A 27,067-nucleotide genomic window follows, 5' to 3' on the forward strand; every position below is an offset into this window, starting at 1 on the left:
ACCCTGGACAAGGAAGACAGGGTACACCCTGGACAAGGAAGACAGGATACACCCTGGACAAGGACAATAGAGTACACCCTGGACAAAGAGGACAGGGTGCACCCTGGACAAGGAAGACAGTGTACACCCTGGACAAGGAAGGCAGGGTACATCCTGGACTAGGAAGGCAGGGTACACCTTGGACAAAGAAGACAGGGTACACCCTGGACAAGGAAGGCAGGGTACACCCTGGACTAGGAAGGCAGTGTACACCTTGGACAAAGAAGACAGGGTACACCCTGGACAAGGAAGACAGGGTACACCCTGGACAAAAAAGACAGGGTACACCCTGGACAAAAAAGGCAGGGTACACCCTGGACAAGGAAGACAGGGTACACCCTGGACAAGGAAGACAGGGTACACCCTGGACAAGGAAGGCAGGGTACACCCTGGACAAAGAAGACAGGGTACACCCTGGACAAGGAAGACAGCGTACACCCTGGACTAGGCAGGCAGGGTGCACCCTGGACAAGGAAGACAGGGTACACCCTGGACTAGGAAGGCAGAGTACACCCTGGACAAAGAAGACAGGGTACACCCTGGACAAGGAAGGCAGGGTACACCCTGGACTAGGAAGGCAGCGTACACCTTGGACAAAGAAGACAGGGTACACCCTGGACAAAGAAAACAGGGTACACCCTGGACAAGTGGTCACCTCATGGCAGGGCTAACACAGATAGACAAACAATCACTCACACTCACATTCACACACTCGGGCCAATTTAGTGTTGCCAGTCAACCTATCCCCAGGTGCATGTCCTTGGGGGTGGGAGGAGGCCGGAGCACCATCCAAAAATATATAATATCAGTGAAGGGAACTTTTATTGCCAGGGTAGCAGGCCAGACCACAGTTGGGTACACCACCATGTCTTATCAAAGTGCAGCTAGAAATGTACTGTATCTGGCAATACCAATAAAAGCACTCAAGGTAAAGTTCCCATCTCTGTTTTAATTGAAAAGATCCTTTGCTTTGCAGCCCTAACAGGTTTGTAGCTAAATATGTAAAGAAAAACCAGAACAGTACAATAGTACAAGTGTGTTTTTAGATGTTAAATAATACCAGCAGACACTGCACATTCCAGACAGTGACACCCTTGGCATTTCTCAGTGACTTTATGATTGTGATCCAGTCTGTGACAATAGACACCCACCTCAACCACACCATCCAACCAATCTAAGTTCTGCTTACAGTTTTTTCACAAAGAATAATTCTGAAAATGCCAGGAATTCACCCATGACATTTCAACAGATTAAATAGACATACAAGGTAATTTGAACATTGCTTGTACATTTTACTGTCAAACCAATGGAAGTGCATTTAAACATGAAACCATAACAAAACCAACTCTTAAAGGAGTTAAAACCATCACCCTGTGCAAAATAAATACTACTACTACTACTACAGCAGTACAACTACCACGCTATGACTACTACTATTACTCTTTCAGTACTACGACACTAATACTATGAAACTCTATATCTTAATACAACACTTCTATTCTTACTACAGTCTAACTACCTCACTACAAGTAGACTAGCCCACTACTGTATTACTGCTCCTAAACTAAGTCATACAAATACTGTACCATAACTGTACATTGACTATGTTCTGCACTGTCATAAAAGATTACTAATACAGTTGCAATAAGAAACTGAGAGTGTTTTAGTGAATAGCAGGAAAGGCACTACTCATGCAAAGATCTTCTCATGAGTCTTTTTCTTCTTTTTGTCGCAGCCAACAACGGCGGTCCAACCAGCGTCTCTCATTCTCTTCATGGCTGCTAACTTCAGGGAGTTACCAGGAGACTTAATAACAGTGGGGCTCTGGAGCTAAAGAAACAAATAGTTGCAACATGTTTTAGAATGATTGGTCAGTATTGAACATCTCCACATTTCTACCTGTTTGAACATCTGTTTAGATAGGGGGCCAGGAATACAGGGTCCTGGTGTGTTTGCCAAAATCTGTCAGGATCAGAAAGCCAAATGAATGGTTTTCATAACCCACTGCTGACCCTGACTAAGAAATTGTCCACTAATAATACAAATACATAATCACCAGGTTGTTTTGATCAGAGCTGTCAGACTTGGGCTCCAGTTCCATTGTTGTCTTTTCCCAGGTTGCAAGCTTGTTGGCACTAGGGGGTGTCCTTATTCTGTAGGTCTGTGAGAAAATACATCACTTTACAGAATGTATATATGCGTCATTAAAATGGTGTCATCAATTACTTTGATCTTTGATGTTCTGCCAACTCTGCTTGTTGCACTTCCTGGGGTACTCAAGTCCTAAAGCGTAAATTCAAAGTTTGCTTTTTAATATTGTCACTGTGATAAACAACAGAAAATGAATGAGTAAATAATCATTGTTTAATACAGGAGGGGTATTGACCTTGTTCTTTGCTGTAGTGCCATGTGTTTTTCTGATGGATCCAGAGTCCAGTTCCTTCAACATCAAACATTAAATGTTGCAAGTAAAGCTGAATCAGTTTTCATCAAGTCAAAGTCAATTTGAATCACAAAACATCAAGTGAATTCCACCATCTTTGCACAGAGCGAGTTACACAGACCTTGGAGAAGTCAAAGACACTTATCCTTGAAGAGCTGCTTCTTGGTGTGTCCACACATCTCCCTTCATTTACATTGAAGGCCCTTGGCTGCAAGGGTCCCCATAAAAGTTTTAGACATCTTACAGATCATGCATTTGCTACTTGTTCATTCTACCTTCTTCTTCTTTTCTTCTGACAGCTGTAAGAATTTGAGCGATGACAATTCTTTCCTCAGATCACTAAAATCCTTTTGAAAGTTATCCTGTAAGCAAAGTAATATTAATTCTCTGCTGGACACACAATTAAAGTGAAGTATAATACATTTAAATGGGGAAGCTTATCAGATTAAAATGATCCATACCTTTTCTGTCAACAGCTGCTTCTTTAGTTGACTATTTTCACTCTTAAGCTTGGAGACATTCAACTCCTATTATAAACGATATAATATGAAAAGCATATTTTAAATATATATATCTCATATCTATATATTGTAGATATATATATGCCTATTTTATATATATATATACACATACATACATATCAATACATACACGCAAATGTAATTAATGTAATAATAATAATAATAATGTAATACATTTTCAAGTGCAGATTGTTTAAGTTTTGAGTTAGAACTAAAGTGAGAGTGAGCATGTTCAGTTCTTATACCAGTGATTTGCTGCAATCAACTGCCTTCATCTCTCTGGTCTTTGTCTCATCAAGCTCTGCATCCTTTTCTTCTACCATGCGGTCATACTGGCTCTAGGAAGGACAAAGTCAAGTATGTGTTTAAATGGTCAGTTATAGTTTGCAGGCTCCATCTCTAGAAAAGAAGATGTACTTTGTGTTTTTCCATCAGTGCCAGCATCTCTGCTGTCTTGTGCTGACACTTGAGTTCTGCATCTTCTTTGTTCTTGACGGCCTCAGCTGCTGTTGATCTAAGCTTTTGTATCTGGACAAAAAAGTAATTCTATAAGACTAAAGGGATACATGATTAGCTCATATCATACCACATGTAATACAAAGAGAAACCTCAGTGTCACGGTCTGCAGCTACTGATGATGTTGATTCAAAATCTTTCAGTAGCTTCTGGTGCTTTTCCTCATGTTGTCTTTTGAGGTCCTGTGACTCCTCGTGCAGACTGCTTATCTAAAGACAATAAAAGTAGCATAATCATTTACAATACTTATTACATGAACAACAACAGGAAAACGGCATACCTCCTTTTCTAGTTGACTGGATTTCACAATCTCTTTTGCCACTTGTTTCTTTAGCATTTTAATCTGAAAAACACAAATTCACAGAATAGAGAAAAACCTGACTCTCTTCAGTGTTTCCCAGATGTTTATATCTTGACACAGACACACATTATTCCAATGTTAATGTAAATGAATCCTCTGATATCAAAATATGTCTAGGTGGTGTGACCCGAAGAGAACAAACAACCAACATGTTAACAGCTAGCTACACAGCCGTGTGCCATTTACAACCAGAGGGAGTGAAAGTGGGGATGGCCATACACACGTTAGTGAGAAATGGCACAGCCAACCGTTGAGCGGTCTTAAGTATACCAGGCTTCAACTTGTCTCAAGACTTCAATTTATATAGTGTAACATTAGGGTTGTACTGTAAAAACTGCCTTTTGAAAAAGTACAGGGGATAAGAAGTATGTCCTGTAATGGCAGAGGATGCATGTATGACTGAGTTCTAATTTCTTAAAGTACAAACCTCGTTCTGGTATTTGTCTTGGACTTGGCGATTCATTCCAGTTTTCTTCCTGAGATTAGAGAGCTACAAACCAAACAAATAATAGGTTCATTAGATGCAGCAGAAAAGTGATATAACAAGGTTGATTCTTGTCACCTTTGCCTCTGCAGCTTTGACCTGCCTCTCAGCTTTTACGAGGTTCTGCTGCAGATGTTGACACTACACAAAGACACATTACCATCAGTTTCTGACAACACTCACTAAGCTTTAGCTGACACGCTTACATTGTCCTCCATTTTCTTCTGCAACGTCATCAATGTTTCTTCACATTGTCCTTTGATTAGTGTTGGAAGAGAGTTTATCTCCTTTCTGTAAAATATGACAAAATGTACAGCAGCTAATCTCAGCCCAGCAATCATCAATAGACTCAATTATGTTATTTGCTTTGAGCATGTCACACACTATTAGGTCTCTAAAATGCAAGCTGACCTTAAACGCTGGTTTTCCTCCTCCAGTCTCTGAACATCCACTGTGAGCTTGGTGGCTTTCTCCTCACTCGCCTGCCAGTCAAATCATGTTTTATTATTAGATGGACACAACACGAGTCTACACTTTGTGCAGCAATGCTCACACCTTCATGTTTGCCTCCATAGTTTTCACATTAGAGGATATGTCTTTCTTTTCAGACCGAATGTCATTAAAGTTGCACAGAAGTTCTTCATGTGTGGCCCTAAAAATCGGCACATCTCATATTAGTCAAGCATGACAAGGTAGATTTTTATTAAAGTGACTCACTGATTTTGTGCAAGTTCTTCCTGGAGTTGCACCATTACAATACTGCACTCTTCTGTTTTGTTCCTTTCATTGATCAATTGTTCCCTCAGCTCATGTACTTTGCTCTTTAGAATAAAAAAACCCACAGCAAGTCCAATAATATCAAGAGGTTGTATTTGTTAGAATTTGAGGAATTGTGTAAAAACCTCTATGACACTGCAATTCTCCACTGAAGTTTCTTTTGCCTTTTCAGCAGCTTCACAAACTTTCCTCAGTCGCTCATTTTCAGCTAATGTAGTCTTTGCTTCATTCTGGATGGAAGAACGTTGCTTGGTCATGGCAACATCTTTTCTGAGAAAACTGGTGTTACCATGCTGAGCTGGGCTTCTTTGGCCTTTGATGCAAGCTCAATGTGGAGTTGCTTTACTGTGACCTCTAGTGCATCACTTTTCCCTTTTATCAACTCCATAGATGTCCTGCTGTTGTCCTAACAACACAATTTAACACATCCAGTGAATTGGATGCTTGAAATGCAAAAAAGGAAAGGATCCAAGTAAAATTCACCAGTTCACTCGCAAGGACTCGAATCTGCTCATCTTTTCTTGCACTTTGCTCTTTGGTCTCAGCTGTGAAGTAAATGAAGTATTTTACTTCAAGTCTTTTTTACTGAATTCATAAAGTCGTTGTCATGGAAACTTACCTAAAAGGAATTGACTTATTTCCAGTTCCTTGCTATTTTCCAGCAGCTTTGACTCAAAGTCCTTAGACCTTCAACATAAATTAGTTGCAGGGACAAAATGACAAGAGGAAAAACTACCCAGGGATTTGATAATCTTGTAAAGTCCAAACAGTTTATACCTCTGCTCTTCCATGGCCAATACATTCTGCAGGTCTAGAAGGGTGGCCTGAATTTGCCCAAGCTTCTCAGCTTGTTCATGTTTTACCCGGCAAAGATCCTGCAAGCTTAAATCTTTGCTGCTGAGGACTCTTGCATGTTCCTGTTTGCTCTCCTCCAGCATTGCAGAGATGGCTTCCACACGTGTCTTTGATAAAGCAAACATGTTTCAGTGAAAGTTAAAGTACCAATTATAGTCACACACTAGGTGTGGTGAAATTATTCTCTGCATTTGACCCATCCCCTTGTTCCACCCCCTGGGAGCAGTGAGCAGCAGCGGTGGCCGCGCTCGGGAATCAAAAGCCAACATTGCAGCGATGTAGTGTTTTGAGAAGTCTATGTTGAACACACCCGGAATAGAACTCACCTCACTTTCTTTGCAGCGCTGCTCTGAAGAGTGCAGTTTTCCACAAAGGGATGCCATCTCCATTTTAGAACTTTTGACAACGTCACTCAGTTCATCTGCAAAAGTGTGAATAAATACTTGATACAGCGTTTATATTTTGTGCAAATTATTATTTGAGTTTATTTTAATTTTAGATGTAGGCTATTTTTTCCTCTATTGTTCAAATGCTTGAGTGGAAAATGTTCCTGTAAAGTTGATTTGCATGAAGGTTATCTGTACCTTTATCTGTGCCACAAAGTTTGTGAGGTGGGAGAAAATTCAAAATAATGATGTCACTGTCGAAGAATTGGGATACGGTACAACCTTATGGAACATTTACCATGAAAACACTGATGAAATTATAATGTTTTACAATACTTCCACCATGGTGAAAATCTATATTATTCAGATTTTATCTTATAACTTCTTCCTTTAATTATTTCCTTCATAAAAACGAGTAATATTTGAAAATAACAACGAACCAGTCTTTTGAATGGCTCTTTAAACGGAACAGCTCTTCAAGATTTGTCTCTTTCAGAAAGCCATAAATGCCATCTCTAGCTTCTACCTGGCGTGGCGAAGTTGGTAGAGTGGCCGTGCCAGCAATCGGAGGGTTGCTGGTTACTGGGGTTCAATCCCCACCTTCTACCATCCTAGTCATGTCCGTTGTGTCCTTGGGCAAGACACTTCACCCTTGCTCCTGATGGGTGCTGGTAGCGCCTTGCATGGCAGCTCCCGCCATCAGTGTGTGAATGGGTGAATGTGGAAATACTGTCAAAGCGCTTTGAGTACCTTGAAGGTAGAAAAGCGCTATACAAGTATAACCCATTTATCATTTATCAGTCTCCCCCTCACATCCAACAGAACATAAACAAGGTTTAAAGCCAGCACCAGCAGACAATTTGAAATATAACCATTTAAAGAAGCTTCTTTCAAATCTGTTGAAAGCTCCTTGAGGGGAGAGCTCTCACGACTGCAGTTCGTTGTTCCTTGAACACATTTTGCCCACAATGCGGACTTGCAGGTAAAACCCTTTGGCCAGTCTGGGAGATTCAATTTAATTAGAGTTCATCAGAAGAACACAATTCTATATTTAAATATTTTGAATTACACCTTTGTAGATATTCCGTATATTCAAAAGCTCTGCACACTTTTGTGTTTTGCCACAAAATATTCCTGAATTTGCCACACATTGTTTTTTTGCACTAACTCTTGTTCAAACTGTACTTGAAGGTTGTGTCATTCAATACAAGCTATGTGGGTCACTGCTTGCAATGAAGGTGAGGTGATGTGATCCAGCCTTTTCCCATCAAGCCATCAAAGAAGGGAATAGGCTCCCAGACAATCTAAAGAACAACTCAAGTTCCTCACAGGCAGTCCAAGACTGTCTTATAGACCAGCAGTCCTGCTCACACGAACAAAAGCAGGCAGGTAGTTATAAATAAATGATAAATGGGTTATGCTTGTATAGCGCTTTTCTACCTTCAAGGTACTCAAAGCGCTTTGACAGTATTTCCACATTTACCCATTCACACACACTGATGGCGGGAGCTGCCATGCAAGGCGCTAACCAGCAGCCATCAGAGGCAAAGGGTGAAGTGTCTTGCCCAAGGACACAACGGACGTGACTAGGAAGGTAGAAGGTTGGAATTGAACCCCAGTAACCAGCAACACTCCGATTGCTGGCACAGCCACTCTACCAACTTCGCCACGCCGTCCCTTTGACCAGTTGACCATCAGTTGATACCCTAGTCTGATGGCCACCAGAGTACCAGTCTAATCTTGTAACATTGCAATCTTCTTTACGTATGCAGTACCAATAAGGTATATGGCTATTGGATGATACCCTTATGGGTACCATCTGATGACTACTGCACTGTATGCTGTGTTATGTGGACTTTGATCAAAGCTGCTACACTTTATATACTTCTGCACTTTAAATGAAGCTGCTAAAATACTGTAACTTGATCGCCAACTGACCCTCTATGTATTGTACCGTATTTTCCGGACCATAGGATGCACTGGATTATAAGGCGCACTGCCAATGAATGATCTATTTTTTTTCATTTTTATGTTTTTTCATATATAAAGCGCACCTGATTACAAGGTGCATTAAAGGGGTCATATTATCATTTTTTTCTAGATGTAAAAGACTTCCTTGTGGTCTACATAACATGTAATGGTGGTTCTTTGGTCAAAATGTTGCATAGATGATGTTTTACACATCATTTTATCATGTTTATAGACCCCCTAATCAGAGTGATTTCTATGGGGCTTTGGAAGAATGCTTGGCAGAAACATACAACGTGGAGAAAATTAAAACTGGGGATCTGAACACAGATATTCAACGCAAAGATGCGCCTGTCTTCAGATCCTTCAGCAAGTTTTGTAATCTGCACGGTCTTTCCCAGCTAATAGCGCTACCTACAAGGGTGTGTGATTCCACCCAATCAACCATAGATCTCATTCTCACTTCAGACCGGCCTAAAATAAAAAATAGTGGGGTCATGATCTGTGGTCTTAGCGACCACTATCTAACCTTCTGCACCCGCAAAATAGCTAAACCTAAAGCCAATGGCCACATAACAGCCCAATCCAGATCCCTCAAAAAATACTCCAATGACAATTTCAATTTAAAATTAGATGAGTGGGACTGGTCCCCTGTGCTCGCGAGCAACCTGGTCGATGTTGCTTGGGATCGCTTCAAAACGGCGTTCCTAAGGATACTAAATGACATGGCTCCCGTGAAAACAGTCAGGATCAAAGCCCGCTCGGAACCATGGATGAATCCGGACCTATTAGCTGCCATAAAAGACAGAGACAGGAAATACTCTGAATACCAAAAATGTAAAACAGAAGTAGATAAACAACCCAATAATATCAACCTCAAATTACTCCTTTCAACTCTCAAAAAGCAATGCAATAAATTAAGAAATAAGTCAACCAACCTGACTAAATCCTTAAAAAAAAATTACATTAACGACAAAATAGAGGAAAACACAAATAAGCCACGTGAGCTATGGAAAATTCTCAACAACCAGCTTCCTGGTTGCAGCCAGAAACTTAAAACAAGACTCACCAACATCAGCATCAAGGAGGGTGACTCCCTCATTACAGACAAAATGGAGGTAGCTAGCAGACTTAACATCTCTTTCACCAGCATAGCCGCAACTCTTGTCAACATTAAAGCCTTCTGTAGAAAGCTAGGAGTATCCAACGATGATTTCAAATTAGAAATGGTCACAGCTGATGAGGTGTTTAAAAAATTGAGCGTGCTCCACCCTAACAAGGCCACCGGCCTTGATAATATTCCCTCCAGATTCCTCAGGGACTCTGCCTCCATCATTGCCCCGATCATCACGCACATAATAAACCTATCAATTACACAAGGCCAAGTACCAAAAGATTTTAAGATAGCAAGAGTAACTCCCCTCTTTAAAAAAAGAAGCAAATTGGAACCTGGCAACTACCGACCTGTTTCTATTCTCAGTTCCATTTCGAAAGTAATGGAGAAAATAGTTTATGAACAGGTCGATAGTTATCTTGCCACTAATAAACTCATGTACAAATTCCAATCCAGCTTCAGAACTAACCACTCCACTGACACATGCCTTCTCTATCTGACCGACCACATCAAACATGAGGTGGACGCGGGCAAATACTGCGGCATGGTCATGCTGGACCTTCAGAAGGCCTTTGACACCGTTAACCACGCTATACTGTTGGATAAGCTCACAGCAATGGGATTTAACAAAAACTCATGGAGCTGGATGCAATCTTACTTGGAGGGGAGGGAGCAGGTGGTAGAGGTGAACGGCACCGTGCCCCCCCCCCCCCCCCCCCCTCTCGGTGAGCTGTGGAGTCCCCCAAGGCAGTATATTGGGACCTTTACTGTTCCTAATATACATAAACGACATGTCATCGGCATGCGACTGTGAATTGTTTTTGTTTGCGGGTGACTCTGCCCTGCTGGTATCTGGCAAGGACAAGTCACAGGTGGAGAAAATCCTCAGTGCTGAGCTCTGTAGAACTTGCACCTGGCTTGCTGACAACAAGCTATCCATACACTTGGGTAAAACAGAATCCATCCTGTTTGGGTCCCACATCAACCTTAAGAAAGTCAATGACTTCACCATAAAAGTGGGTGACATTGTTATCACCAGGAAAGATGAGGTCACCTACCTAGGTTCCATTCTAGAGGCTAACCTTTCCTGTGATAAAATGGCAACCAAGGTAATCAAAAAGGTTAACCAATGAACGAGATTTCTCTACAGAATCTCCTCTCTGGTCAACAAAAGCACCTTGAGGATTCTGGCGGGAACTCTCGTTCAACCCTTTTTCGATTACGCATGCACCTCCTGGTACCCTAGCACCTCCAAAACCCTCAAATCTAAACTCCAAACATCTCAGAACAAGCTAGTCAGGTTGCTTCTAGACCTCCACCCCAGATCACACCTCACTCCTACCCACTTCTCTAAAGTGGGCTGGCTCAAGGTGGAGGACAGAGTTAAACAACTTGCACCGAGCCTAGTCTATAAAATCCGCTACACCTCCCTGATACCGAAGTACATGTCAAACTACTTCCTTAACGTAAATGACCGCCATAACCACAACACCAGGGGGAGCTCCACTAACCACGTTAAACCCAGATTCCGAACTAACAAAGGTCTTAACTCATTCTCTTTCTATGCCACATCAATGTGGAATGCGCTCCCAACAGGTATAAAAGAAAGGGCATCTCTATCCTCCTTCAAAACCGCAATAAAAGTTCACCTCCAGGCAGCTACAACCCTAAACTAACACCCTTCCAGGATTGCTAATAATCAAATGTAAACAATCAAATGCAGATACTTTTTCTTATGCCTTCTGATCTCTCTCTCTCTCTCTCTCTCTCTCTCTCTCTGTCCACTACTTGATGTCCATATCCTACCCCCCCCCCTCCACACCCCTGATTGTAAATAATGTAAATAATTCATTGTGATTATCTTGTGTGATGACTGTATTATGATGATAGTATATATGATAGTATATATCTGTATCATGAATCAATTTAAGTGGACCCCGACTTAAACAAGTTGAAAAACTTATTCGGGTGGTACCATTTAGTGGTCAATTGTACGGAACATGTACTTCACTGTGCAACCTACTAATAAAAGTCTCAATCAATCAATCAATCAATCTTCAAGTCGCTTTCTGAAAGTCTCTTCAGGATGCGCCGTTTTGTGGGCGGTCTTATTTACGTGCCTCCACTTTGACAGCATCTTCTCCCCGTCATCTTTGTCGTAGCGGTGTAACGTGCAAGGACGGGAGTGGAAGAAGTGTCAAAAGATGGAGCTAACTGTTTTAATGGCATTCAGACTTTACTTCAATCAATAACGGAACATCATCTCCTCATCCGTGGCTCACTAGTGCAACAATAACAACGCCCGAAATGTGTTCCGTGAAAAACCGTCCGACCAGAACTCTCTAATAACTAAAGTTCCTTGGGTGAATAATATAAACTCACTACACCGGTATATTTTAGTGCTTTCATGGTGAGTTTACTGACAGATATAAGTAAGAACTTTACACTACTTTATATTAGAAATGGCAACAGTGGAGGATGAATGTCACATAACAAGATAGAGAAAAAGAAGAAGATTATCAACTACGTTGTCGACACGTGCAATTTTTCAGGATTTATGCAGATCCCAAATACAGATCAGCAGGTACTAGGAGGTAAGAAAAGTTGCTTTTGCATAATATTGTGAAACATAACGCCAGATAATGTCTTACCTTATACACACACCATAATAATACTCCTATGTTGAAGCACAATACAGTCCATCAAGCGGTGTGGCTTCATAGCTAACCAAAGTCCTACTAAAACATTTTGATAGACTGATGAGCGCCATGTGTAATGTTCTATATTTTCAATGGAACATTTAAAATGTTGGTGTTGTTTACTTGAGTCATACTGCCATCATATTGCATTCTACATGTATCTCTTATGTTTGACTGCCATCTACTGGTCACACTTATCATTACACCATGTACCAAATATAATTGCTTCGAGGTTGGTAAGCAAAACCAGAATTATTCCGTACATTAGGCGCACCAGGTTATAAGGCGCACTGTCGAGTTTTGAGGGAAAAAAAGGATTTTAAGTGCGCCTTATAGTCTGGAAAATACGGTACTTGTATTTTAAATTGCTTCTGTAATTTAAATGTTGTTGTGTCATTTTAATTGTGGATGTTAAATGCGCCATAAAAGGACTACAGATGGAAATTAGCATGGTGCTAAATCTGGTGCAGCCATCTTCTTAATGTAACTGCATATTGTCCTTCAAGTAAACAAATACAAACAAACAAACTGTTGAGAAGCACTGGTGTAAACTGGTATCAAGGAATACCAGGAACTTCACCATTTGAAAGTGTTGTGTTTTGTTACTGTTAATTTAAGTCTTGTAGTATGCTTTACACAACTGATACTGTGTTTGCTGCAAAATGTAGTTTATGCTGATGAGCACAATAAAGAGTCGTTTTGGATAGGAAAAAAAGTTGTTTTGCTTAAAGACAAAAAACCATACTGAAAATAAAGGGAAATTGTGACTCAAAAAGCGAAGTACGGCTCGCACCAAGGGTAGCGTTCAGCCCTACTAATGCACGTATCTTACTTGTTGCCTCTTGAAGCTTTTTGTATTGATCTTGAGCATCACTGAGTTCACGTTGCACCTTTTCTAGTTCACCTTCTTTATCACTAAGTTTAGTTTCCAACCCCGACACCTGAGAAGCAATCACATCTTTTAATCCATCCATCCATCCATGGATCTTTTAATAGTAATGGTAATAATAATAATAGTATTTTGTGTGTCATTCTAACTTCTTGCTCTTTCATCGTGTATTCTTGCTGATACTTCTCTTTGAGCACTTCAAATTGCAGCAAGGCTTCTTTGACTGTGAGTGAAAAGGGAGACTGTAAGTCAATGTTTACATGACTTTCAAGAAGTTCATAACAAACCTGATTGCATCTCCTTCTGATCAGCTTCAGCTTGACTGCGAAGGCCTTCAAATGCTGCAATCGATTTCTAGAAAAAACAATTATATATACATACATATACACTCAATTAATGACTGTAGAATTGAATGTGTATTCAATGAGGCTGGACAATTGTGCCAAAAATAATAATGATAATTTGATTGATATTAGAATCACAATTATTAACACTAGAATTCATTAATTTGAAAACATGCTTATTTATTGTACCACCAAAACTCAATTGTATATATAGTTTAAAAGAACAACGGATATAAATTAGTAAAGAATAAAGTACAACAGTTAAAATCATATTTGTAATAACAATACATTAAAATAAAGTAACAATAACATACAGTTTTTCCAATTCAATTTTTTGGAATTCCGTTGTTTACCCTTTTCACTCATTCTACCACCATAGATTGTGTGCTTTTTGTGTCATTAATTACATTTGATTGCAGTTTTGTTAAGCAAAAGCAACAATCCTCACAATTCTTGGTGCAATACATATTTGAACAATTTGACCAGTACTTTAAGTCAGAGCATAATCAATAAGTGCTTTAAGTACATTGTGTTGTGTAAGGTACCGTTTTGAAACCTTTATTTTGTTAGTGCAGTCAGACTGGATGTGGTGCACAGCACTTTTATTGTGAAGGGGGGAAGTGTGCTGCTGTTCTGAGTGAGGAGTTTTGAGACGACTTAAAGCTGTTAAGAAGCTCTCAAGTTGTGACTGCTGTTTGTACATTGATGTTACATCCATGATGTCGTTCACAACAACACAACAGATGACATGTGTTGTGTGTGTATGATTGTTTGTACATTGATGTTACATCCATGATGTCGTTCACAACAACACAACAGATGACATGTGTTGTGTGTGAAGGATTGTTTGTACATTGATGTTACATCCATGATGTCGTTCACAACAACACAACAGATATGTGTTGTGTGCGTATGATTGTTTGTACATTGATGTTACATCCATGATGTCGTTCACAACAACACAACAGATGACATGTGTTGTGTGTGAAGGATTGTTTGTACATTGATGTTACATTCTTGATGTCGTTCACAACAACACAACAGATGACATGTGTTGTGTGTGTATGATTGTTTGTACATTGATGTTACATCCATGATGTCGTTCACAACAACACAACAGATGACATGTGTTGTGTGTGTATGATTGTTTGTACATTGATGTTACATCCATGATGTCGTTCACAACAACACAACAGATGACATGTGTTGTGTGTGTATGATTGTTTGTACATTGATGTTACATCCATGATGTCGTTCACAACAACACAACAGATGACATGTGTTGTGTGTGTATGATTGTTTGTACATTGATGTTACATCCATGATGTCGTTCACAACAACACAACAGATGACATGTGTTGTGTGTGTGTATGATTGTTTGTACATTGATGTTACATCCATGATGTCGTTCACAACAACAAAACAGATGACATGTGTTGTGTGTGTATGATTGTTTGTACATTGATGTTACATCCATGATGTCGTTCACAACAACACAACAGATGACATGTGTTGTGTGTATGATTGTTTGTACATTGATGTTACATCCATGATGTCGTTCACAACAACACAACAGATGACATGTGTTGTGTGTGTGTATGATTGTTTGTACATTGATGTTACATCAATGATGTCGTTCACAACAACACAACAGATGATATGTGTTGTGTGTGTATGATTGTTTGTACATTGATGTTACATCCATGATGTCGTTCACAACAACACAACAGATGAGATGTGTTGTGTGTATGATTGTTTGTACATTGATGTTACATCCATGATGTCGTTCACAACAACACAACAGATGACATGTGTTGTGTGTGTATGATTGTTTGTACATTGATGTTACATCCATGATGTCGTTAACAACAACACAACAGATGACATGTGTTGTGTGTGTGTATGATTGTTTGTACATTGATGTTACATCCATGATGTCGTTCACAACAACACAACAGATATGTGTTGTGTGTGTATGATTGTTTCTACATTGATGTTACATCCATGATGTCGTTCACAACACAACAGATGCCATGTGTTGTGTGTGTATGATTGTTTGTACATTGATGTTACATCCATGATGTCGTTCACAACAACACAACAGATGACATGTGTTGTGTGTGTATGATTGTTTGTACATTGATGTTACATCCATGATGTCGTTCACAACAACACAACAGATATGTGTTGTGTGTGTATGATTGTTTGTACATTGATGTTACATCCATGATGTCGTTCACAACACAACAGATGCCATGTGTTGTGTGTGTATGATTGTTTGTACATTGATGTTACATCCATGATGTCGTTCACAAAAACACAACAGATGATATGTGTTGTGTGGGTATGATTGTTTGTACATTGATGTTACATCCATGATGTCGTTCACAACAACACAACAGATGACATTAGTTGTGTGTGTATGATTGTTTGTACATTGATTTTACATCCATGATGTCGTTCACAACAACACAACAGATGACATGTGTTGTGTGTGTATGATTGTTTGTACATTGATGTTACATCCATGATGCCGTTCACAACAACACAACAGATGATATGTGTTGTGTGTGTGTATGATTGTTTGTACATTGTTGTTACATTCAAGATGTCGTTCACAACAACACAAGAGATATGTGTTGTGTGCGTATGATTGTTTGTACATTGATGTTACATCCATGATGTCGTTCACAACAACACAACAGATGACATGTGTTGTGTGTGAAGGATTGTTTGTACATTGATGTTACATCCATGATGCCGTTCACAACAACACAACAGATGACATGTGTTGTGTGTGAAGGATTGTTTGTACATTGATGTTACATCCATGATGTCGTTCACAACAACACAACAGATGACATGTGTTGTGTGTGAAGGATTGTTTGTACATTGATGTTACATCCATGATGTCGTTCACAACAACATACCAGATGATATGTGTTGTGTGTGTATGATTGTTTGTACATTGATGTTACATCAATTTTCACTTTCCTCCGGCACTGTTCCCCAGCATTCAAAAAAGCGGATATTCATCCTCTGCTCAAAAGACCTAACCTCGATCCTGACCTCATGGTAAACTACCGACCGGTCTCCCACCTTCCGTTTATTTCCAAAATTCTCGAAAAAATTGTTGCACAGCAGCTAAATGAACACTTAGTGACTAACCATCTCTGTGAACCTTTTCAATCCGGTTTCAGGGCAAATCACTCTACGGAGACAGCCCTCGCAAAAATGACTAATGATCTATTGCTAACGATGGATTCTGATGCGTCATCTATGTTGCTGCTTCTTGATCTTAGCGCCGCTTTCGATACCGTCGATCATAATATTTTATTAGAGCGTATCAAAACACGTATTGGTATGTCAGACTTAGCCTTGTCTTGGTTTAACTCTTATCTTACTGACAGGATGCAGTGCGTCTCCCATAACAATGTGACCTCGGACTATGTCAAGGTAACGTGCGGAGTTCCCCAGGGTTCGGTTCTTGGCCCTGCACTCTTTAGTATTTACATGCTGCCGCTGGGTGACATCATACGCAAGTACGGTGTTAGCTTTCACTGTTATGCTGATGACACTCAACTCTACATGCCCCTAAAGCTGACCAACACGCCGGACTGTAGTCAGCTGGAGGCGTGTCTTAATGAAATTAAACAATGGATGTCCGCTAACTTTTTGCAACTCAACGCTAAGAAAACGGAAATGCTGATTATCGGTCCTGCTAGACACCAACATCTATTTAATAATACCACCTTAACATTTGACAACCAAACAATTAAACAAGGCGACTCGGTAAAGAATCTGGGTATTATCTTCGACCCAACTCTCTCGTTTGAGTCACACATTAAGAGTGTTACTAAAACGGCCTTCTTTCATCTCCGTAATATCGCTAAAATTTGTTCCATCTTGTCCACTAGCGACGCTGAGATCATTATTCATGCGTTCGTTACGTCTCGTCTCGATTACTGTAACGTATTATTTTCGGGTCTCCCTATGTCTAGCATTAAAAGATTACAGTTGGTACAAAATGCGGCTGCAAGGCTTTTGACAAAAACAAGAAAGTTTGATCATATTACGCCTATACTGGCTCACCTGCACTGGCTTCCTGTGCACTTAAGATGCGACTTTAAGGTTTTACTACTTACGTATAAAATACTACACGGTTTAGCTCCAGCCTATCTCGCCGATTGTATTGTACCATATGTCCCGACAAGAAATCTGCGTTCAAAGAACTCCGGCTTATTAGTGATTCCCAGAGCCAAAAAAAAGTCTGCGGGCTATAGAGCGTTTTCTATTCGGGCTCCAGTACTCTGGAATGCCCTCCCGGTAACAGTTAGAGATGCTACCTCGGTAGAAGCATTTAAGTCCCATCTTAAAACTAATTTGTATAATCTAGCCTTTAAATAGACCCCCCTTTTTTAGACCAGTTGATCTGCCGTTTCTTTTCTTCTCTCCTCTTCTCCCCTGTCCCTTGCGAGGGGGAGTTGCATAGGTCCGGTGGCCATGGATGAAGTGCTGGCTGTCCAGAGTCGGGACCCCGGGTGGACCACTAGCCTGTGCATCGGTTGGGGACATCTCTGCGCTGCTGACCCGTCTCCGCTCGGGATGGTTTCCTGTTGGCCCCGCTGTGGACTGGACTCCCGCTGATGTGTTGGATCCACTGTGGACTGGACTTTCACAATGTTATGTCAGACCCACTCGACATCCGTTGCTTTCGATCTCCCCTAGAGGGGGGGAGGGGGGAGGTTACCCACATATGCGGTCCTCTCCAAGGTTTCTCATAGTCATTCACCGACGTCCCACTGGGGTGAGTTTTTCCTTGCCCGTATGTGGGCTCTGTACCGAGGATGTCGTTGTGGCTTGTACAGCCCTGTGAGACACTTGTGATTTAGGGCTATATAAATAAACATTGATTGATTGATTGATGTCGTTCACAACAACACACCAGATGAGATGTGTTGTGTGTGTATGATTGTTTGTACATTGATGTTACATCCATAATGTCGATCACAACAACACAACAGATGACACGTGTTGTGTGAATGATTGTTTGTACATTGATGTTACATCCATGATGTCGTTCACAACAACACAACAGATGACATGTGTTGTGTGTGAAGGATTGTTTGTACATTGATGTTACATCCATGATGTCGTTCACAACAACATAACAGATGACATGTGTTGTGTGTGTATGATTGTTTGTACATTGATGTTACATCCATGACGTCGTTCACAACATCACAACAGATGACATGTGTTGTGTGTGTATGATTGTTTGTACATTGATGTTACATCCATGATGCTGTTCACAACAACACAACAGATGACATGTGATGTGTGTGTATGATTGTTTGTACATTGATGTTACATCCATGATGTCGTTCACAACAATACAACAGATGACATGTGTTGTGTGTGTATGATTGTTTGTACATTGATGTTACATCCATGATGTCGTTCACAACAACACAACAGATGAGATGTGTTGTGTGTATGATTGTTTGTACATTGATGTTACATCTATGATGTCGTTCACAACAACAGAACAGATGACATGTGTTGTGTGTGAAGGATTGTTTGTACATTGATGTTACATCCATGATGTCGTTCACAACAACATAACAGATGACATGTGTTGTGTGTGTGTATGATTGTTTGTACATTGATGTTACATCAATGATGTCAGTCACAACAACACAACAGATGATATGTGTTGTGTGTGTATGATTGTTTGTACATTGATGTTACATCAACGATGTCGTTCACAACAACACAATAGATATGTGTTTGTGATAATTGTCCAGCCCTACTACTCTTTGAAATGAATACAAAGCAATTTTGTACCTGAACACTGTTACTATTTTCCATGAAGAGGTGATGAGTTTCCTCTCTTTCAGATTCATCTACAAAACAGAATTCAAAGTCAGTTTCTTTGCAAGTGACTGATGCACGTGCAAACACACGCACACATTTGCATTTTAACAAACACACACTTACACATTTGCATTTTAACAAATACACACTTACACATTTGCATTTTAACAGCTGACCGCTGGAAGGTTTCCTTGAGTATATTACACAAGTTGCGGGTTGCATTGTTTCTGCATGACAACATTTCATTAGAAACATCTGAAGTATGCTGTATTCAAACAATTCAACCATACTTGTTCCTCAAATTCTCATTTTCACTCATCTGCTCTTCAAGCTTGATGCTGATACTTTCACCTTGAAGCTGTAAAGAGCAAACAACAAATGGTAAAGCTCTGTACTTCCTTTGTGTGAAAAGGCAGGCACCTGCAGCTCTTTAATGGCTTTGCGCTGACTCTCAATTGTTCTTTTGTTCTCCTGAAGTTTCCTCTCGCTTTGCACAGCGTCACAGTCCACTTTGGCTTTCCAGCACTGGATTTTCTCCACTTCGTCAAACATTTTGGAATAAAGCTGCACAGGACTACATTCACTCTGTGGAACAATGGCAGGAAGATATTCAATGAGCTTTTGAGTGGTGGCAGATTGTTGACTGTTTAATGTTCATTCTCACCTCTTTTTCTCTCGGGGCAACTTGCATCTTGACGGACTCTTTTCAGGGGAGACAATTCATCAATAACAAGTGGTGACTTAAAGGGGAACTGCATCATTCACAATCCTTATGTGGGACAAGAACACATGTTTTTCTAACTCGTAAATAAATGTTAGCAAAAGTCAGCTTACAGAGAGTCGCTCTCTTCTGCTTATAAAGCACCTCAAACCTCCAAACACTTCCATTAGTGTTTTACATACATTTTGTAAGTGCATACAGTATGTAATGTACTAACATTCATTGTCACGTGTATTATTTACGCATTTTGCTCATTTCAAGCATACAGCGGCGTATTAATTTCACCGACGCATCACAACGTTTGCTTTTCCTTTAACAACACTACTAATCATGGCAGACTTCATGTGAGACAACAAACATAAGAAAATAATCACTTACTGTACAATGTCTGCTCTCACTTGAATGACGACAGATGGGATGATTATATCTTCCCCTGTACAATAATCCTTGCAAAGAAAAAGCGTGGTGCAACCGAGCATCCTTTCTGGTCTTTTTTGTCGTTTCTGGGTCTAAATTGGATGTCAAACATTGACCAACTTGTTGATTTATGTCCACAACCTTCTACAATCCGGGTGAGAGGCATGATTTAAATCTAGAATGAACTTACACTAAATCAGAGGCGATGCAGCAGCTCATGTCAATATAGTGTAATAGCATAAGCTACTTAGCGCTCCGTGATCAATGTGCCGCTAAATGTAGGTCCTTAACGTTGGTGCTTATAATAACAATACTGCTAATATTTGGTTAATATTCAGGTCACGAGTATTGTTGGCACTTTTTGGATGTTTTGGGGGGTTTTAAAGGCCTACTGAAATGAAATTTTTTGATTTAAACGGGGATAGCAGATCCATTCTATGTGTCATACTTGATCATTTCGCAGTATTGCCATATTTTTGCTGAAAGGATTTAGTATAGAACAACGACGATGAAGTTCTCAACTTTTGGTCGCTGATAAAAAAAAGCCTTGCCTATACCGGAAGTAGTGTGACGTCACAGGAGGTAGGATTCCTCACAATTCCCCGTTGTTTACAATGGAGCAAGAGAGATTCGGACCGAGAAAGCGACGATTACCCCATTAATTTGAGTGAGGATGAAAGATTCGTGGATGAGGAACGTTAGAGTGAAGGACTAGAGAGGCAGTGCAGGGTGTATCTTTTTTCGCTCTGACCGTAACTTAGGTACAAGGTTTCATTGGATTCCACACACTCTCCTTTTTCTATTGTGGATCACGGATTTGTATTTTAAACCACCTCGGATACTATATCCTCTTGAAAATGGGAGTCGAGAACGCGAAATGGACATTCACAGTGACTTTTATCTCCATGACAATACATCAGCGAAGCTCTTTAGCTACTGAGCTAACGTGATAGCATCTGGTTCAAATGCAGATAGAAACAAAATAAATAAATCCCTGACTGGAAGGACAGACAGAAGATCAACAATACTATTAAACCATTGACATGTAACTACACAGTTAATAATTCTCAGCCTGGCAAAGCTTAACAATGCTGTTGCTAACGACGCTGAAGTTAACTTAGCAACTTAGCAACCGGACCTCACAGAGCTATGATAAAAACATTAGCGCTCCACCTACGCCAGCCAGCCCTCATCTGCTCATCAACACCCGTGCTCACCTGCGTTCCAGCGATCGACGGCGCGACAAAGGACTTCACCCGATCATCCGTGCGGTTGGCGGCTAGCATCGGCTAGGCGTCTGCTATCCAAGTAAGTCTTCCTTGTTGTGTTGCTACAGCCAGCCGCTAATACACAGATCCCACCTACAGCTTTCTTCTTTGCAGTCTTCATTGTTCATTAAACAAATTGCAAAAGATTCACCAACACAGATGTCCAGAATACTGTGGAATTGTTCGATGAAAACAGAGCAGTTTGTATGGTGACACATTGGGTACGAATACTTCCGTTGCCGTCGTGACGTCACGCGCATACGTCATATCCAAAAGAGTTTTTCAACCGGAAGTTTAGCGGGAAATTTAAAATTGCACTTTATAAGTTAACCCGGCCGTATTGGCATGTGTTGCAATGTTAAGATTTCATCATTGATATATAAACTATCAGACTGCGTGGTCGGTAGTAGTGGCTTTCAGTAGGCCTTTAATGTACGAAATAGACGCAATGACGTCATGGCTCCTATTCACTCCATTGTAAGCTGACTTTGATGCAAGTTTATTTACGAGTTAGACTGCATTACAGCAAAGAGTTCTTGTCTAAACGTACTTATCTCCATTGCAGCTAAAACTGTCTGTTGGAAATTGTGTGACTTTTCATCCAGAAAAACTGCACTAAGGTGAGATAGAATCATGCTAATGCACAATTATTTGCTCTAAATGGTGTTTTATGTTTTGAAACCATTCACAGTTTGTATTCAAAACAGCATGCCTATAACGTAAGTATACTCATGTCGCTATTAACTAAATAAAATGTAATTAGAAAAATGTCACGTGTCTATAGCATGGTATGATGTTTTTTATTTACATACAGTACAGGCCAAAAGTTTGGACACACCTTCTCCTCATTCAATGAGTTTTCTTTATTGTCATGACTATTTACATTGTAGATTGTCACATCAAAACTATGAATGAACACATGTGGAGTTATGTACTTAACAAAAAAAGGAGAAATAACTGAACACATGTTTTATATTCTAGTTTCTTCAAAATAGCCACCCTTTGCTCTGATTAATGCTTTGGTTTTCATTTCACAGGTTTGCTTGAAGCTCATGGAGAGAATGCCAAGAGTGTGCAAAGCAGTAATCAGAGCAAAGGGTGGCTATTTTGAAAGAAACTAGAATACAAAACATGTTTTCAGTTATTTCACCTTTTTTGTTAAGTACATAACTCCACATGTGTTCATTCATAGTTTTGATGTGTCAATCTACAGTGTAAATAGTCATGAAAATAAAAAAAACACATTGCATGAGGGGGAGGTGCGTCCAAACATGTGGCCTGTACTGTATATTTATGGGTAAATTAAATTAATTAAAAAACTAAATGTGTTCTCGTCTCTCATAAGGATTGTGAAATATAGTTAGAATGACAAGTTAGATTGATTATTACATGTCAGTTACTTGACTTACCTTGTCTGCTTGCTTTAGTCGGTGCGACCACACTTTTATTGAGGAAAGGCGTGTTTTGGTCTTGGGCAAAATATTTACTGGCTCCCTAAATGAAAGCAGTCATATGAATGTATCCATTACTGTCAATCATGAGAGTGTTAGTCCGTTATTACACAACAACCTACCAGCTCGGCTCCATTGTCCACACTTTCTTGTGGTTTGACGGCAGAAACCTGGTTTCTCTTCACTCTGGGCGGCACAAGAAGTTTGAAGTTGAAGCGCCGGTCTTTCTCCATCTTGCCGAGTCACCACTTGATGCGTACACTTCTTGCAGAGTCACCACTTGATGTGTACACTTGTGGGGAAAGTAGGACAAAAAGACACACAAGTGTTATTAATGAACAACTGTAATTAGCTAATTACCATAGGCTGACCATACGTCCTCTTTTCCCCGGACATGTCCTCTTTTGCGGGGCTGTCCAGGCGGGGTTTCTTAAATGCCTCAAATGTCCGGTATTTTGAGTTAGGGTTGCGTGTATTTTCAATGTACGTCCAGGGTTAAGAAGGGGTTAAAAACTAAACAAATTGTGAAGGCGTGCGCACGCAGCAACATTCGTGAGGGAGGGGCAGAGACAAGAGAGCGAGACAGACAGAACACAAGAGCGAAGCCGAAACGTAAATGCAACTTCACGGATGATTTGCGGGAAGAGTATCTGTGTTTTCGTTCTGGCCGTGACACATGGAAAGCAGAATGCACTGTGTGCAAAGCAGGAAGGTATATATCTGTGGCAAATAATGATCTACAAGCCCATATCCACACTACAAAGCACAAAACAGCAGTGCAGGGCGAGAGCTCGTCTGCTGTTTTTTGTTTGAATTTAATTAACTTGTTTTGAGGCATTATTTATGTTTAGATTATATACAAGAGGTTATTTATTTCTACCTCTGCACTTTTTACCAAAACTGTGAGTGTTACAGAATATAAGTGTGACTTATTTTGTAATACTGTCGACCAGTGTTGGCGTTAACACACTTTTTGTGTCTTTTTAACGCATTGAAATCAGAAAGGACACTTTTTTTTTTTTTTTTTACCATTTGCGGCCCACAGCTGTTTTAAAGGCCCACGGCACATTCTAAAAATACTATTAAAATTAACAAAAACATAACAATAGTGAAATAAAAAAGCTTAAAGGTGAAATGTAATTTAGAAAAAGTTGCAATGTTGACTAATAAAACAAAGCTGTTTTTTTTCAAACGGTCATTGCTCAAAACATAATATTGAATCAAAATCAATGTTATTATGAATTATTGACCTATCCAAGGTTCCCATTACTTCACATCAAATATTCCACTTTGAAAATTATTTTCGGTGGAAGAGTCTGCAAAACATAGTTTTGTTTGACAAAAAAGGGCGGAAAACAAACAAACAAAAAAACAACATAAAAAAACGAAAACATTTTGAAATGAGGAATAGATGTGAAGTTGATGTAGACTCCAGAGATTTAAGCGCTAAATATAAAATGTATGTATGCCCTGGCACATCATTATCATCATTTCATGAACCAAGCAAAACACTTTTGACACTTTTATATTGAAATAAATACACCTACAACTTATTAAATAAAAATATAGAAAAAACTACCAGCAGCGGTAAAGTTTAGATCCATGAAGGAAAGAAGAAAGTGAATGAATGTTTATAACTGATACATTTACATATGTATACACATTTGTTTTCTTTTGTATTATCTTTTTTAATGATTCAAGTAATGTTAATGACAACCTTTTTCCAAAACACAATAAAGAATGTGAGATATAACAGGATAATGCATACATTTGTCATTTGTTTTCAAAACGCTTACAAAAAAGTGGGACCCCAAAAATGTACTGTGGGACCCCATTTTTATGACTTGGTGGGCATTTTGAAAATTCCTAGCACCAACACTGCTGTCAACAGAGGAGAAAAAATGCTTTATTTAAATAAATACATTATTTATAAAGCAAGTTGGAGTATAATTGGCAAATGTTCACCTAGTCCCGGCCTTGGCACGCATATATGTGTCCTCTTTTTGCCATTTCACAATATGGTCAGCCTATGTTACCATGAATTGATTAACGTGGACCCCGACTTAAACAAGTTGGAAAACTTATTGGGGTGTTACCATTTAGTGGTCAATTGTAGGGAATATGTACTGTACTGTGCAATCTACTAATACAAGTCTCAATCAATCAATCAATCAATAGCGTGTTTAGCTAGCTAGCTCCCGCCAAACTGAACAATAGCCATCGAAACACCGAGCAACTCTCAGCGAAGGAGTTTAAAGTCGTTCGTTACCGGTAATTACTTGATGTTACCTCTTATAAACGTCACCAACAGGGTAATTACTTGATGTTACCTCTTATAAACGTCACCAACAGGGTAAAATGCCGAAATATTGAGAGCCAGGACGTCCTTCACCTCCTCAAATTAACTCTACACTGCGCTCGAGCGACGTGTCGTTCACGAACGATCCGAGTCTTTCGAACGGTTCTTTTTAAGTGTCGTGAGCCGTCAGTTTGGGGGGCGTTTTTATGCACACGCAGAAACAAAAGTCACCCGTCTGGTAACTGGACTAAAAAACCCGAATCTTTTAAGTAATTTGTTCATTTATTTTTATTTTATTGAGTCACTATTTTTATTTGGATCCACTTTTACAGTTCGTTGTTGTTGTGATGTCGCCCAGATGTACACCGCGAGGTCTATAAATAATACAATATTGCATGTTCATTATCTAGATCAGTGAAAAAATGTCTACTAAGTACATCAATAGTAATAATGTTGTGTACATAATAATAATAATAATAATAGTGTTGTGTTCTTTACCTTGTTGGAGGTACCGAACCCCACCAGTTTCCTATGCGCATTCACCGAACCCTTCTTTAGTGAAAAATAAAATGTTATTTTTTTTCAAATTCAAGACAAAGTTATATGTTTTTGGTAACACTTTAGTATGGGGAACATATTCTAAGTAACACATTCTTAATTTAGAGTTTTTTGGACACTAGGGGGGAACATATTCTAAGTAATAAAGACTTAATTTAGAGTTATTTGTTAGGGTCAGAGTTAGAGGGTTAGGGTTATAATAAGGCCATGCCGAATAAGGCATTAATAAGTACTTAGTAATGACTAGTTAAGAGCCAATATGTTACTAATTTGCATGTTAACAAACAACTAATTAATGGTGAATATGTTCCCCATACTAAAGTGTTACCATGTTGGTTTTTTTTTACTGTTGCATAAAATGAACCGTGCATGAACATCACATTTCTCGTTCATGTTTTACTTGGTAAACACTTGAACGCAACATTTTTACTATTGATGTACTTAATAGACATTTGAACGCAACAATCTCGTTAATGTTTTACTTGGTAAACTCTTGAACACAACATTCTTACTTTTAATGTACTTAGTAGACATTTGAATGCAGCACTATTATTTTACTTGGTAAACACTTGAACACACCATCCTTACTATTGATGTACTTAATAGACATTTGAACGCAACACTCCCACTATTATTTTACTTGGTAAACACTTGAACACAACATTATTACTATTGATGTACTTAGTAGACATTTGAACGCAACACTCCCACTATTATTTTACTTGGTAAACACTTGAACACACCATCCTTACTATTGATGTACTTAATAGACATTTGAACGCAACACTCCCACTATTATTTTACTTGGTAAACACTTGAACACAGCATTCTTACTATTGATGTACTTAGTAGACATTTGAACGCAACACTCTCATTTATGTTTTACTTGGTAAACACTTGAACGCAACATTTTTACTATTGATGTACTTAATAGACATTTGAACGCAACACTCTCGTTTATGTTTTACTCGGTAAACACTTGAACGCAACGTTTTTACTATTGATGTACTTAATAGACATTTGAACGCAACACTCTCGTTTATGTTTTACTTGGTAACCCTTGAACGCAACATTTTTACT

The 27,067-nt window shown here is 39.5% G+C and overlaps 1 protein-coding gene across 2 annotated transcripts; it reads right to left on the reverse strand.

Annotated features, from left to right (window-relative positions):
• Positions 1-968: 968 nt before the first annotated feature.
• Positions 969-25,598, reverse strand: sycp1 (synaptonemal complex protein 1). 2 transcript variants are annotated; one of them, XM_062037764.1, is made up of 35 exons: positions 25,461-25,598; positions 23,253-23,422; positions 23,089-23,173; positions 19,938-19,975; positions 19,694-19,858; positions 19,564-19,631; positions 19,427-19,500; positions 19,244-19,302; positions 13,340-13,406; positions 13,202-13,275; positions 12,996-13,104; positions 6,323-6,417; positions 5,919-6,103; positions 5,761-5,828; positions 5,625-5,686; positions 5,431-5,547; positions 5,267-5,371; positions 5,082-5,185; positions 4,920-5,016; positions 4,776-4,846; positions 4,571-4,655; positions 4,443-4,505; positions 4,308-4,370; positions 3,800-3,862; positions 3,612-3,728; positions 3,421-3,531; positions 3,249-3,341; positions 2,944-3,009; positions 2,758-2,844; positions 2,604-2,690; positions 2,426-2,479; positions 2,266-2,322; positions 2,096-2,200; positions 1,939-2,001; positions 969-1,869 (listed from the first exon to the last, which is right to left on the reverse strand). In XM_062037764.1, exons 2-35 carry the CDS (start codon positions 23,361-23,363, stop codon positions 1,729-1,731), a joined length of 3,009 nt encoding a protein of 1,002 aa, XP_061893748.1. In that variant the 5' UTR covers positions 23,364-23,422; positions 25,461-25,598; the 3' UTR covers positions 969-1,728. The 2 variants fall into 2 exon arrangements, with proteins under 2 accessions (XP_061893748.1, XP_061893749.1); XM_062037765.1 differs by having other exon boundaries at positions 25,420-25,480.
• Between the last annotated feature and the right edge of the window lie 1,469 nt (positions 25,599-27,067).

The sequence above is a fragment of the Entelurus aequoreus genome, linkage group LG26, assembly GCF_033978785.1.
Source record: "Entelurus aequoreus isolate RoL-2023_Sb linkage group LG26, RoL_Eaeq_v1.1, whole genome shotgun sequence".
NCBI lineage: Eukaryota > Metazoa > Chordata > Actinopteri > Syngnathiformes > Syngnathidae > Entelurus > Entelurus aequoreus.